The sequence below is a fragment of the Terrapene carolina genome, unplaced genomic scaffold, assembly GCF_002925995.2.
Source record: "Terrapene carolina triunguis isolate 2854851 unplaced genomic scaffold, T_m_triunguis-2.0 Scaffold42, whole genome shotgun sequence".
Classification (NCBI taxonomy): Eukaryota; Metazoa; Chordata; order Testudines; family Emydidae; genus Terrapene; species Terrapene triunguis.
In genome coordinates, this window is record NW_020664393.1 from 69,195,407 (window position 1) to 69,210,887 (window position 15,481).

Genomic DNA, 15,481 nt, shown 5'->3' on the forward strand with positions numbered 1-15,481 from the left:
GGGATAACTGTGTGGAATGTAATGGCCTGTGCTATGTCACAGACTAGATGATCTAATGGTCCTTTCTGGCAATGCAAATAGATCTTTCAATGGCAATGCAAATAGATGGATATAAAAATGGCATTTTATTCAAGACATTCCAAGGCATGCAATGCAATTTCTGAGCTTACATTGAACTATATGTTAATGCAACACATTTCATTAATCTACTCAGTTTTGATGCTGTGTGTATGGTACATGTCCTGTGAGAGATGCCTCACAGCTCAGAGAAATTAACTGCTTTCTTACTAGGAGATTGGGTAAAACAAAACAAAAAAGATAGTGTTAAAATGAAGAAAAACACCTTAACTCAGTCTCTTGAGAACATCACCCAACTGTACTTTTGATGATCTGAAGTTATAGTTTTCGGGCCTGATCCTATGATATGCTGAGCACCATCGACTCCTATAGGAGACGTGGAGAAAGGGCTCAACTTCCAGGGAAGTCACTGTGTGTAGAGGGTACTCAGCACCTGGTAGGAGACGCTCAGCATCTTGCAATATTAGACTCTTGGAATGCATCCGAACTAGAGCCCAAATGCGACCACACATGCATGGATTTATGAGCTGTAATTTTGGGACATGAAGATGGTGGAGCTGACAATTTAGGAGGCTGTTAGGCTGCACTGGTGCGATTCAAATGCTGTGGATTATCCTTCTCTTTCAGAGCCTTCACTATGCACTGAGAATATTGCAGAATAATAGATATTGTCTTGCTTGCTTGGATGTGCTTCATTACAAACTTCCATCTGTGGTTTTCTAACAAACCAGTCTTCATACACTTGGTCAATTTTAAGTTGTTTGCAGATTCAGTTTTCCTTATCTCTGAAATACTCCGCTAAGGGGAAAAACAAATAGAAGACATTTTCTTTTTCAATATTTGCCGTAATGGAGATGCTCCACTTTAAATCAACACTGGAATGTACTGTGATTAAATGAAAGGGATCATAATCTAACTCGCATCAGCATTTGCATCTGAATACTTAAAATATATGAATACCTACATTTACTATTAGCAACTCCAAATATATCTCCATTGTGTCATTTGAAATAAACAGAATATTTCTTATTGTAAGATTGTGGCATTATGATATTCTTCTCTAAACACCCCTCCTTCAGATCAGCAAGCACGTTACAAACCAATCATATGCAGAAATCTCCCCTTGAACTACATAAAGTAGAATACATAAACCTGCTTTGTTTTCTCTGCAGGAAAAGTTTAAACTGAACAACAAATGGGTGCTCAAAAAATAAACCTCTCCAAAGCTCTGTCTGACCTAGCAAACACAAGCTAAGTTTACACCTGAGTGCGCTAGTTTTAATCTAGCTAGCTCAGGTACTGTACCAGCGAAGCTGTGGCAGTGCAGGTTTCAGCACAGACTAGCCCTGGGAGTAATTATCCATGGTTCTGGGTGAGCTTGTACAGCCCAGGCTGAAGCACGCACTGCTACAGCTTTGTATGTCTACTCCAGCTGCGATCACACCCCACGATTGAAGAATAAACATACCCTGAGGGTTTGTCTACACATAAAACACTACAGCAGCACACCTGGGCCACTGCAGCACTTCAGTGTAGACATTACCTACGCCGATGGGAGGGATTCTCCCACTGACATTGGTAATCCATACCCTTGAGAGATGGTAGCTATATTGATGGAAGAATTCTTCTGTCAACATAGCGCTGTGTACACAGGGACTTAGGACGGCTTAACTATGCCACTCAGGAGTGTGGATTTTTCACAGCCCTTAGTGATGCAGTTATGTCGACCTAATTTTAAAGCTACTTTTGCTCTTCACTCCAAGCACAGGAACAGAGTAACTAAGAATCAGGCCAATAATATTAACTATAATGTTTCCAAGCTGGTTTTCTTAAATCAATCTATAGTATCCCTATTAAAAATTAACTATAATTATAGGACTGTAAACAGTAAATGCTTTTCTTTTTAAGATTTGATACAGATACCTTCATGTTTTTATTCAGTGAAAATTGAAGGAGATTAGTCGGAAACATGGCATCAAACAACGTAAAGTCCATTTTAATTTTCCTTTTCATGGGCTTTCAAGATTTTTCTGAAGTTCCAAATGTTCCAAGCAGTTTGCTGGAATGAAATGCTGCCCCCCACTTGTAACATATCACTACAAGTTACATTCAGACATACATGCACATGAAGTAATTACCCAGTTTCTCTAAAGCTTCCACACACACGCTAGGATACATCCCCTCAGAGTAAGTAGCAACCAGGATGTATGAATCTGTTTTCACAGCTATCAGACCTCTGTCTTCCTAGATAAAGAAGAAAACTGGTTAAAAGTTGCAGAGTTCTTTTAAATATATACATTTTTATCAATGTATGCTAGACAAGAATGGTTTCTGTCTTTAAGTTGTGTGTCACTTTGAGGAAGAGAAGATACTGTTTTAAAGCCTAAATCAAGACTGATATTGATAACAGACATAAATTAATTTAAGATGATGTGTTTTATATATATTTTAATCAAGCCAAGCAATAGCTGTGCTGGTTTTCTGTTATACTGCATGTTCCCATCTTTTTTCATAAATAATGTTTATAAAGCACTTTGAAGAAATAAAGTAAAATCCGGGTGCTAAGTGTAACCCACAAAAATGTTATTAAAATATTAATAAAATAGATGTGTGTGCTGTGTATAATTTGAAAGATTCCAAAAAGGCTTTACAAACTATACACATCTGAATCTCATTAATTTTCAATAATGAATGGAAGTCCCATTGGGAATTACTGAATTTTCTGAATTAGGATACAAATGTGTGGGTTGCCTAGCATCTTCTGGGAGTTGCTGAACACACTCAACTCCCATATTTGAATTACATGATGTCAATTACTGAGCATCTGAGTCATGGGATGTGAGGATCAGCAAGTGTGTATGCATGTGCACAGGAATCACTACTCACCACTACTCAGCTACCTTTGGGGTGGAACACGTGTGCAGTTTCACAGCTCAAAAGAACAGTGTAAAGCTGCCTGCAGTGACTCAAGAGCTTAAGTACCAACCTCAGGGCAGACTGTTAGGAAGCTGAGCAGTAACCCCAAATTGGCTGTGAGTTCTACACTTAGATTGCACCAACCAAGTATCAAAGATAAACTGCTCAGGCACTATACCAGCTTTCACATGGAGTCACTGTCCCCTTGGGTACTCCAATCTATCTCGCCACCCAGGTGAGTGTACCTTTGTGACGGGTGGTCCCTTACACCAAAAATCACATCAATACTCAGGTTACTCCCAGTCCCAAAGGACCTGTCACTTACCCAGGCCAATTGCATTTTACACCAAAGACAATGCTTGTAGCAAATCCTATAATCTCTATAAACATTTATTCAGTAGGAAAAGGAAAGAAGAGAATTATTTACAGGGTTAAAGCAGCTAAACATATATACACAAATGAGTTACCATCTTAAATTTCAAACAGTTATAGAAGTTTCTATAATAAGCAAGCTCTATATATCTTTTAAGGCTAACCCAGGCTAAGCCCTAGGGTTCTCTTGCTTATGCCTAATAAACCTTGCCCTCCGAAGTCCAAGCAGCATAGCGATAATCAGTTTCTTCTGGCTGGGGTTTTTTATTTCTCTCTGCCATGTGCTCTGAGCTCTGAACTCAGCTGATGGGAGGAATCCACTTGCATGACTCATTTTCATGGGTGGGAAGGGGAGGGAGGGAAGTAGAGCAACAGAGTCTTTTGTGCCCTTTAACAGTCCATAATAATCCGTTTGCTATCAATGGACCATTCCTGTTGGGCAAGACATAACACTTTCTGTTGCTGATTGGCACTTCACACTAGTTAATGTCTCTCTCCTGTTTGGTGATTTACAGAAGCTTATGATACTACCACTCAAATATTACCTTAATATGAAATACAGAAGTTATAAGTGAGATTATTGCAGGCAGTAACTTAAAAGCATTCACTAAAGTCTAAACACTAAACACATTCTTATAATTCTAATACCTATTTTAACTATACTAACACTCAGGTGAGCCAGACTCATTCCAGCTATGTATTTGTCAGTGTTCCACTGTGGCCTGGGGACCTTGGCATGAGGTGGCCCCTGGTCTACCAGCATCACAAATGCTACATAACATTTAAAAAGGCAGAGAAGCATACCACATCTAACTGCAACTGCAAAGTGGCTGGGAATTTATGTTGTCATAATGTAGTTAATCAACATGGAACTGGGCCAGAACACTTGGGTTAACACTTTTATTTTTGTTTAAAAAAAAAAGAGAGAGAAAGCATTGAGCTCTTCAGTTACAAGTCAAGATGCTGATACTGATTATCAGTTGGTGTCATTGGCCAGTGCAGCTACTCAGAAAACCTGGCCACCTCGTTTTACATCTACATTACTACACAGCTGGAAATAAGACTGCCCATAATGAGAAATCTCAGCACCCAGCTTATCCTAAAAGCCAGAAATAGTGATTGTGCCACAAATAGTGTGAGAAAAATATTTGGGATAGCAGAATTCAATTTCCCTTCTCAGTGTTAGTAAAGAAATAAAATTGTTGGATAGTTTGAGATGGATGGTGGAATATATTTCTGTTTTAATCTATGCTTGTCATTTTCCTTGTAGAGATTCTGTGCTGTGCATTTATTTGTTTGCCCCGTATATTGTAAAGGTGCCGTGGATAGAAAGGAGGCAACATTTTGTTTAACCGCTAATTGACTCTGGGTGTTAACATAAACAGGAGATGTGGGAAGGAAAGAGGAAAAGGGGAGGGAGGTAGGGATAGCTCAGTGGTTTGAGCATTGGCCTGCTAAACCCAGGGTTAGGGGAGTTCAATCCTTGAGGGGGCCACTTAGGGATCAGGGGCAAAATCAGTACTTGGTCCTGCTAGTGAAGGCAGGGGGCTGGACTCAATGACCTTTCAAGGTCCCTTCCAGTTCTAGGAGATAGGATATCCCCATTAATTTAATTTAAAAAAAGAAAACTATCAAATACTTTTTTCAGTGCTTGGACCTACTTGCCATAAATGTTAGCAACTTACATTTTTAAGATAGATGGAGCACTCATCTGCTCGGACACATTTATAATGCGTCTCCTTGAAGTAAAGTCCTTCCCTTCTAACGTGTAATAAGTTCTTGAAGAAAGCAGAGCTGAGGAGTAAGGCATGCTGTGGCTGCAGCTAAATTGATAAAATGGGACATTTTGTTATGGACCAAAAGGACACAGTTTTGCAATCATTAAAAAACACACTTCTTCTGTTATGTCTGATAATTAACCAAAGACGATTTCATAAATAGATAATGATGACACAAAAAAGGAAAATGTCTGAACAACTTAGAAATTGGGCTTTTAGTCCATGTAAGAATGAATTGTATTTTCAGTGTCTGATTTAGGATCGGATTCACAAATGCTTGCATTTACCCCTGTGAGTCGTCCCATTGATTACAGTGGGATTAATGGTAAACAGTATGCCCAGTAGTGTTTACAGGATTGGGCCTTTAGATTAAAACCTCTCTGGAGCAGAGCACTCTGCCTTGCTCTGTGTTTGCACAGTACTGAGCACACAGATGCCGCATTCAAATACTAATAATCTCCATCTTTAATAGATAGACGTAGCTTTGAGAGACTCCAGCAAGTGAGCTTTTCAGATCAAGGTGGAGCATTACATGCTAGAATCTAGGAGCAAATCTTCAGCTGGTGTGAAATGCCATAGATCCATTGAAGTCAATGGAGCTATGAGAATCTACACCAGCTAAGAATCTGCCCCCAGTCTCCATCAGCCACACTTCTAGAGTGAAGATGAAGTTTTAGCATTTTAGATCCTCATTAACTGCTACTCTCCTATGGATAGCACTTTGGTGCTCAGATACTATGGTGACGAGACCACATAAGTAAATAGAGAGACACATTTGACCCCCTCTGTTCCAATGTAACATAAATAAGATAAAATAAAATTAGACAGGGGAAGCATTAGTTTTGCCATACAATACAGAAGTGCTGCTATTCTGCTGTCTTGTTTGGTACCTTGTTGATCACAGAACAAAATCAACACAATCAAAGGTGACTGACGCAGTCCAAAGCACGAAAGAAATGGAGTTCTACTGATATAACACCTTTCCTGCAAAGATCTAATATGAGTGCTGTGATAAATGAAGGGGGAGAGGGGTAGCTCTCTTTTATGGACAGCAAGTTAGCTATAAAGTCCCTCTTGGTGGCTATTCTCTGCTTGCTTTATCTGTAAAGGGTTAAAAAGTCTCCCTGGCTAGGTAAAAGAAAGGGAGTGGGCACCTGACCAAAAGAGCCAATGGGACGGCTAGAACTTTTTAAAATTGGAAAAAACTTCCTCTTTGTTGTTGTTGGTCTCCGGAGAGCGGAGACACAGATCAGCAATGCAATAAGCAGCTTTAAAACCAGGTATGAAAAAGCATCAATTCATACCTCAAACCTACTTATCTGAAACCCCAGATATGTAAGTAAATTGGAGAATGTCTAGGAAGATGCGATTAGGGGTTTTTTTTATTTCTTATTGGCTTGTGGACGCCTCTGTGCTAATCCCAGATGCTTTTGTTTTACTTGTAACCTTTAAGATGAACCTCAAGAGAGCTATCTTGATGCTTAATTTTTGTAATTGTTTCTTTTAAGATCTAGCAAAAAGCCTAAATTTCAAATGTAGTTCCTTTCTTTTGGGTTTAATAAAATTTACCTTTTTTAAGAACAGGATTGGATTTTTGTGTCCCTAAGAGGTTTGTGCACATGTTGTTTAATTAGCTGGGGGCAACAGTTGATTTCCTTTGTTTTTTTTCTCGGTTCTTATCCGGAGAGGGGGTGAAAAGGCTTGAGGGTACCCCACAGGAAGGAATTCCCAAGTGTTCCTTCCTAGGTTCTCAAAAGTGGGGGAGGTTTGCACTTGCGTGGTGGCAGCATCTACCTATCCAAGGTCAGAGAGAAGCTGTGACCTTGGGAGTTTAATACCAGCCTGGAGTGGCCAGTATTAATTTTTAAAATCCTTGCGGGCCCCCACCTTCTGCACTCAAAGTGCCAGAGTGAGGAATCAACCTTCACAAGTGCTTTACAACAAATTCAACCCCACAACACACTTTTTGGTAAGCAGTATCATACCTAGGGCCCTACCAAATTCACGACCATGAAAAACACATCACGGACCGTGAAATCTGGTCTGCCCCTCTGAAATCTGGTCTTTTGTATGCTTTTATCCTATACTATATAGATTTCACAGGGGAGACCAGCATTTCTCCAATTGGGGGTCCTGACCCAAAAGGGAGTTGCTCTGAAGGCACTCAGCTCTGAAGGCAGTGCCCCGCCAGCAGCAGCGCAGAAGTAAGGGTGGCAATACCATACCATGTGATCCTTACTTCTGCGCTGATGCTGGCAGCGGCTCTGTCTTCAGAGCTGGGATTCCGGCCAGCAGCTGCCGCTCTCCAGCTGCCCAGCTCTGAAAGCAGCACCACCGCCAGCAACAGTGCAGAAGTAAGGGTAGAAGTACTGCAACCCCCCCCCACAACTCCTTTATGGGTCAGGACCCCTAAAATTACAACATGGTGAAATTTCAGATTTAAATAGCTGAAATCATGACATTTATGATTTTTAAAATCCTACGGTTGTGAAATTGACCAAAATGGACCATGAATTTGGTAGGGCCCTAATCAGGGCCAGCTCCAGGCACCAGCGCAGCAAGCAGGTGCTTGGGGCGGCCAACGGAGAGGGGCGGCACGTCCGGCTCTTAGGCAGCAATTCGGCGGCGGGTCCCTCAGTCCCTCTCGGAGGGAAGGACCTGCCGCCGAATTGCCGCCGAAGAACGAAGTGGCGGCAGTAGATTTGTGCCGCTGATCGCAGCTTTTTTTTTTTTTTTTTCTGGTTGGGGCGGCAAAAACGCTGGAGCCGGCCCTGGCCCTAATTATACCCCACTTGGCTCAGAGGTTATTAGAATTGCTCAATGTCACACAGCCAGTGGAAGAGCCAGGAATATTTATTAGAACCCAGCAGTCCTGACTGACAGTCCCCTCTCTAATCACTAACTCATGTTCCCTCCCTTTGAAGAGTGTGGTACATTTCTAAATTTTCTACCTTCAGTGTCACTTGCTAGGATACTTTCTGTTTCCTTACATTAAAGCCAAGGGTTGATGCCCACACAGTCTCGTCCTTTAATTTGATGATGGCCGCGTGTTCCACATGTTTTGTTCTGATGAGGCAATCACTGAGCAAAGATTGAATTTGGTTCATTTTCCTTCAGTTCTGTGAAAGAAATCAGATATAGGTAGGGGTTCATTTCCTTCCAGTTGTGCTTCAGAGACCTGATCCTCCTCCCATCCGGAATTTAATTTAGCTTCCTTTAGGAGGCTGATCCAGAGTAAAAAAGCTGAGAAAGACTCCATAACTTGCGATAAGCACCAGGTTAGAGTGGGAGTCAGCTGGAGTGGGGAGGGTTAGTGCTCTTTTCAAGCTCCATGCACAACATGCATAATACTTAGTCCTGCCTTGAGAGCAGAGGACTGGACTAGATGACCTCTCGAGGTCCCTTCTATGCCTAGATGTTTCTGTTTAAATGATCAACAGCGAAATAATTGACAATATTGACATTTAAACTGACATTATTAGACTCCAGAGTTAACATTTGGCGATGACAATACTGGTGGTATTTCACATGTTTTAGAGTTATTGTTTCAGGCTGTTTATCTGCATATTCAGCCAGATAAATGACACTGCATCAGTCGTATTTGGAGGATTTACTTAGCAACGATAAGGACAAGAAACTAGAAACTGATTGGCCCATCAGAAAATTGCAAGTATTGTGTCTCTTGAATACTGCTTCATTCCAAGCCAAGTGTTAGATGTGGTAAGGATTTCAGAATGACTGTACTTTACATGTCATCTCATCTGGATGGTGATGATGAAGTAAAATAAAAATGATAAAGATGTTTTTATCACTATACAGCACAATGATTACATAAATCAGACCACTTCACCTTGAATGGTCCCTTGAAATATAGATTATCTATTTATGCAAAACAATCTGTTTCATTTAGTATTTAGCTGTGACACTAAGTAAGTTTCCCAGAGCGCTGTGTAAGATCAAAAGCTTGTCTCTCTCACCGACAGAAGTTGGTCCAATAAAAGATATTAACTAGGGTGACCAGATGTTCCGATTTTATAGGGACACTCCCTATATCCATGCCTTTATCTTATATAGGTGCCTATTATCCCCCACTCCCTGTCCTGATTTTTCACACTTGCTATCTGGTTACCCTAACATTACCTCACCCACTTTGTCTCTCTGATAAAATCAGACTATATAGTTTTATGAAGTAAATCACTATTAAATAACCATATAACAAATTGTAATGCAACATTTAATGAACAAAACTGTTGTTGGATAATCCTGACAGTTATGCAGCTAATTAATCTAAAGATTTTATGCACAATTTTATAAAAGTTATGCCTTAGTCAAACTCAAGTTGAATACTGCGTGCAGATGTGGTCGCTCCATGTCAAAAAAGATATATTGGAATTGGAAAAGGTTCAGAAAAGGGCAACAAAAATGATTAGGAGTATGGAAAAACTTCTGTATGAGGAGGGATTAATAAGATTGGGACTTTTCAGCTTGGTAAAGAGACGACAAATATGATAGAGGTCTTTAAAATCATGACTGATGTGGAGAAAATAAATAAGGAAGTGTTATTTACTCCTTCTCATAACACAAGAACTAGGGGTCACCCAATGAAATTAATAGGCAGTGGGTTTAAAACAAACAAAAGGAAGTATTTCTTCACACAACGCACAGTCAACCTGTGGAACTCTTTGCCAGAGGATGTTGTGAAGGCCAACACTATAACAGGGTTCAAAAAAGAACTAGATAAGTTAATGGAGGATAGATCCAACAATGGCTATTAACCAGGATGGGCAGGGCAGCCTCTGTTTGCCAGAAGCTGGGAATGGGCAACAGGGGATGGGTCACTTGATGATTACCTGTTCTGTTCATTCCCTCTGGGTCACCTGGCATTGGCCACTGTCGGAAGACAGGATACTGGGCTAGATGGACCTTTGGTCTGACCCAATATGGCCGTTCTTATGTTCTTATACTGGGCACAATACAAGGGTAATTGTGTGAAATTTAATGGACTATGATACATGGGACGTTGACTAGATGATCTAACTCTATATACTATTCTATTCTGTATAGGTTTTTATACCACACTTATCACTGTAGTATCTAAGCACTTTCCAGTAGTGCATTAAGCAATGTGACTCGCTACACAACTGTCACGTGTTGTTTGTTCTCTCATCCTTTCCCAGGGATTAATGGTCCTTTCTGGTTTTATGAAGTGTAGATTTATTTTCATTTTAAAAGAAACTTTTACTGAAAAATGTTCTGCCTAGTCAGCTGTCTAATGAGTATGTGAAGTCTAAAGGGCTTTGACCTGCTGAATGCTGACGCCCCATCATAACCACTGTGCCTCTAAGAGTTGCAGCACACAACTTGAAGCCCAGGGAAGAGGGGTTAAACCACCTTTGTGCTCTTCCAACTGGAGCAGCCCAAGGGCCAGAGAGGTCCAATGTGTAATTTAGTCAGCCCTGGGAGCCTGTCTTGACAGCACAGTTAGCTCAAGTTATAACTCAAGTGCTCAACTTCCAGCTACACAAAAAAATCTCTGGCTCAAGTTAAGTGGTGCTTTAAGCTTGAGCTAACTGGCCTGCATGGGTGGCGGGTGGAGCCCCCCTTAGGGGAGGCTGGCCCGCAGCTCTGCCTCTTCCACTCGCCCCCTTTCCCCCCCCCACAGCCAGAGCCCCAAGAACCCCTGCCCCTCCCCTGCGGATGGGGCCACGAGTCCCCCCTGCCCAGAGGAGTCCCAAGCACCCCCGCCCCTCGGTTGGAGGAGCGCTGCACTGGCTGGAGGCCCAAATGCCCACCCCCCCTCAGCCGTAAGAGTCCCTCAGCTGAAGCTCCAAGCCTCCCCCTACCGACCCAGAGGTGCCCCGGGCCAGCTGCAGCCATACTGCGCCTCCTCTCCACAGACTCCAAGCCGCTGCAGGGAAAAGCCTCTCAGCAGGCCACCTTCGAGAGCTACACAACTCCTCCCATCGCACCTGTCTGGGACCTTTCACTCATCGACACGCTGCTCAGCAACTGGTGAAAAGAACAGGTTAAGGACTATTTAGAAAAGCTGGACGTGCACAAGTCCATAGGGCCAGAGGCAATGCATCCGAGGGTGCTGAGGGAGTTGGCTGATGTGATTGCAGAGCCATTGGCCATTATCTTTGAAAACTCGTGGTGATCGTGGGAGGTCCCGGACGATTGGAAAAAGGCAAATATAATGTCCAACCTTTAAAAAGGGAAGAAGGAAGATCCGGAGAACTACAGACCAGTCAGCCTCACCTCAGTCCCTGGAAAAATCATGGAGCAGGTCCTTAAGGAATCCTTTTTGAAGCACTTGGAGGAGAGGAAGGTGATCAGGAACAGTCAACATGGATTCATCCATGGCAAGTCATGCCTGACCAACCCGATTGCCATCTATGATGAGCTAACTGGCTCTGTGGATATGGGGAAAGCGGTGGACATGATATATTTTGACTTTAGCAAAGATTTTGATACCGTCTCCCACACAATTCTTGCCAGGAAGTTAAAGAAGTATGGGCTGGATGAATGGACTATAAGGTGGATAGAAAGCTGGCTAGATTGTCGGGCTCAATGGATAGTGATCAATGGCTCGATGTCTAGCTGGCAGTGCCCCAAGGGTCGGTCCTAAGGACGGTTTTGTCCAACATCTTCATTAATGATCTGGATGATGGGATGGATTGCACCCTCAGCAAGTTCGCAGATGACACTAAGCTGCGTGGGAGAGGTATATACGGTGGAGGGTAGGGATAGGGTCCAGAATGACCTAGACAAATTGGAGGATTGGTCCAAAAGAAATCTGATGAGGTTCAACAAGGACAAGTGCAGAGTCCTGCACTTAGGAAGGAAGAATCCCATGCACTGCTACAGGCTGGAGACTGACTGTCTAAGCGGCAGTTCTGCAGAAAAGGACCTGGGGATTACAGTGGACGAGAAGCTGGATATGAGTCAGCAGTGTGCCCTTGTTGCCAAGAAGGCTAACGGCATATTGGGCTGCATTAGTAGGAGCATTGCCAGCAGATCGCGGGAAGTGATTATTCCCCTCTATTCGGCACTGGTGAGGCCACATCTGGAGTACTGCATCCAGTTTTCGGCCCCCCACTACAGAAAGGATGCGGACAAGATAGGCTTATGTGTAGTGCTGGGAAGGAGCCGGTGGTCGTGGAACATGTAGGTACCAACGACATGGGGAAGGATAGGAGAGAGGTTCTGGAGGCCAAATTTAGGCTGCTAGGTAAGAGATTGAAGTCCAGGACCTCCATGGTAGCATTCTCTGAAATGCTTCCAGTTCCATGTGCAGGGCCAGTTAGCCAGGCAGAACTGCTGGGTCTCAATGAGTGGATGAGACGATGGTGTAGGGAGGAGGGGTTTAGATTTATTAGGAACTGGGGAAGCTTTTGGGAAAGGGGGAACCTATACAGGAAGGATGGGCTCCACCTAAACCAAAACGGAACCAGATTGCTGGTGCTTAAAATTAAAAAAGTCGTAGAACAGTTTTTAAACTAAGGGCTGGGGGAAAGCCGACATGCGGAGGAGCATGTGGTTCGGACATCCCTTGGGGAGGATCTATAAATGGAGATTCCCTATGTCCTATTAAGGAGGAGAGGATGGAAAATGATAAAATACAGGGAGGATCTGATGAGAAACAGTCAAAAGAAAAAAGTCCCATTCAATTACGTCATGCAATAGGGGACAGCCAAAAAATGACAAGTTTTTAAAATGCTTATATACCAATGCTAGAAGTCTAAATAATAAGATGGGTGAACTAGAGTGCCTAGTATTAAATGAGGATATTGATATAATAGGCATCACAGAAACCTGGTGGAATGAGGATAATCAATGGGACACAGTAATACCAGGGTACAAAACATATCAGAAGAACAGAACAGGTCGTGCTGGTGGGGGAGTGGCACAGTATGTGAAAGAAAGCGTAGAATCAAATGAAGTAAAAATCTTAAATGAAGTAAATTGTACTATAGAATCTCTATGGATAGTAATTCCATGCTTGAAAAATAAGAATATAGCAGTAGGGCTATATTACAGACCACCTGACCAAGATGGTGTTAGTGACTCTGACATGTTCAAGGAGATTAGAGAGGCTATTAAAATTAAAAAACTCAATAATAATAATAATGGGGGATTTCAACTATCCCCATATTGACTGGGTACATATCACCTCAGGAAGGGATGCTGAGATAAAGTTTCTTGACACCTTAAATGACTGCTTCTTGGAGCAGCTAGTCCTGGAACCCACAAGAGGAGAGGCAATTCTTGATTTAGTCTTAAGTGGAGCACAGGATCAGGTCCAAGAGGTGAATATAGCTGGACCACTTGGTAATAGTGACCATAATATAATTAAATTTAACATCCCTGTGATGGGGAAAACTCCACAGCGGCCCAACACTGTAGCATTTAATTTCAGAAAGGGTAACTACACAAAAATGAGGTTAGTGAAACAGAAATTAAAAGTATCAGGGGGTAGCCGTGTTAGTCTGTATCCACAAAAACAACAAGGAGGCCGGTGGCACCTTAAAGACTAACAGATTTATTTGGGCATAAGCTTTCGTGGGTAAAAAAACCTCACTTCTCCAGATGCATGGAGTGAAAATTACAGATGCAGGCATTATATAATGACACATGAAGAGAAGGGAGTTACCTCACAAGTGCAGAATCAGTGTTGACAGGGCCAATTCAATCAGGGTGGAAGTAGTCCACTCCCAATAATAGATAAGGAAGTGTCAATTCCAGGAGAGGCACAGTTGCTTCTGTAATGAGCCAGCCACTCCCAGTCCCTATTCAAGCCCAAATTAATGGTGTTAAATTTGCAAATGAATTTTAGTTCTCCTGTTTCTCTTTGAAGTCTGTTTCTGGAGTTTTTTTGTTCAAGTATAGCTACTTTTAAATCTGTTATAGAATGTTCAGGGAGATTGAAGTGTTCTCCTACTGGCTTTTGTATGTTACCATTCCTGATGTCCGATTTGTGTCCATTTATTCTTTTGCGGAGGGACTGTCCAGTTTGGTCAATGTACATGGCAGAGGGGCATTGCTGGCACATGATGGCATATATAACATTAGTAGCCATGCGGGTGAATGAGCCCTTGATGGTGTGGCTGATGTGGTTGAGTCCTCTGATAGTGTTGCTAGAGTAGATATGGGGATATTCTCCAGGAATTGACACCTCCTCATCTATTACTGGGAGAGGATTACATTCACCCTGATCGAATTGGCCCTGTCAACACTGGTTCTCCACTTGTAAGGTAACTCCCTTCTTGTCATGTGTCATTATATAATGCCTGCAGCTGTAACTTTCACTCCATGCATCTGAGGAAGTGAGGTTTTTTACCCTAAAGCTTATGCCCAAATAAATCTGTTAGTCTTTAAGGTGCCACCGGACTCCTCGTTGTTTTTGAGAAATTAAAAGGTACGGTATCAAAAGTAAAATCCCTGCAAGCTGCGTGGAAACTTTTTAAAGACAACATAATAGAGGCTCAACTTAAATGCATACCCCAATTTAAAAAACATAGTAAGAGAACCAAAAAAGAGCCACCATGGTTAAACAACAAAGTAAAAGAAGCATTGAGAGGCAAAATGGCACAAAGCTCTTGCACGTTACAGGGGTGTACATGTAACAGCCATGCTGGGGCCAACCCCTGACCGCTCAGTCTGTGGGGTCCTGTCCTCTCCCAGGCTCCTGGAGGTAGAGCTCTGTGTGCACTGGGACCAGCCCCCTGCCTCACGCAGGCTCGGGGGCCAGCCTGGAGCAGAGACTACAGTTCCCAGCATGCAACGCTCTCTACATGTATCGCTAGATGTTAACGGGAACGCGTGGCATGCTGGGAGATGTAGTCCTCCCGGGCCTCACCTTACTATGAGAGATGAGGGGAGCCCTCACTTTAACCTTCCCCCCCCCCCACCTCCGCAACCATCCAACCCGCTGCGGGTGGCGCCCCCGCTCCTTACCTAGCCAAGCAGCACTGCAGCGCCTTTCTCAACTGGAGGGCGGGGCCTTTTGTCTCAGTAACCTGATTCGCTGAGGCGACACTCCTTCTTTCCTGATTGGTGGCGTGCCCTGTCCATCATAAAGGAGAGGCTCTGGCTGGAGTTGCCGTGGGAGCGAGGGACGCGTAACCACCACAAAGGCGGCGGGATACCAGCTGTACATCACTGACTCTCCCCGCTCTCAGCTCGGGCTGGGTGAGGCTGTTTCTCCTCATTCAGGGACGGTGAGGCCAGGGAATTCGTTCCCGCCCTCCGCCCTGCAGGTGATTAAAGGGAGGAGATGGGACTATTTTCCCCGGCGGAGGGATTCAGTGAAGGTTGTCGGTGAGGCGTCCCTAGCT

The 15,481-nt window shown here is 43.1% G+C and overlaps 1 protein-coding gene across 2 annotated transcripts; it reads right to left on the bottom strand.

Moving 5' to 3' along the window:
- Window positions 1-123: 123 nt before the first annotated feature.
- On the bottom strand, window positions 124-15,157 carry PFN4 (profilin family member 4). Of its 2 annotated transcripts, none has more exons than XM_024194054.2 (5): window positions 15,102-15,157; window positions 8,135-8,263; window positions 5,052-5,189; window positions 2,217-2,322; window positions 124-876 (listed from the first exon to the last, which is right to left on the bottom strand). In XM_024194054.2, the coding sequence occupies exons 2-5, from the start codon at window positions 8,249-8,251 to the stop codon at window positions 848-850; spliced, it is 390 nt and encodes a 129-aa protein (XP_024049822.2). In that variant the 5' UTR covers window positions 8,252-8,263; window positions 15,102-15,157; the 3' UTR covers window positions 124-847. The 2 variants fall into 2 exon arrangements, with proteins under 2 accessions (XP_024049822.2, XP_024049821.2); XM_024194053.2 differs by lacking the exon at window positions 15,102-15,157 and adding an exon at window positions 14,755-14,877.
- Window positions 15,158-15,481: the final 324 nt, after the last annotated feature.

Bases quoted from the DNA above. Each gene is read 5' to 3' on its own strand.
- PFN4 (XM_024194054.2), bottom strand. From the start codon at position 8,251: ATGAACCAAATTCAATCTTTGCTCAGTGATTGCCTCATCAGAACAAAA. The intron at 2,323-5,051 runs GTAAGTTGCTAA...TTCTTTATCTAG, and splicing joins GCTCCATCTATCTTAAAAAT to GAAGACAGAGGTCTGATAGC. The intron at 877-2,216 runs GTAATTACTTCA...TTTTCCCCTTAG, and splicing joins GGAAGCTTTAGAGAAACTGG to CGGAGTATTTCAGAGATAAG.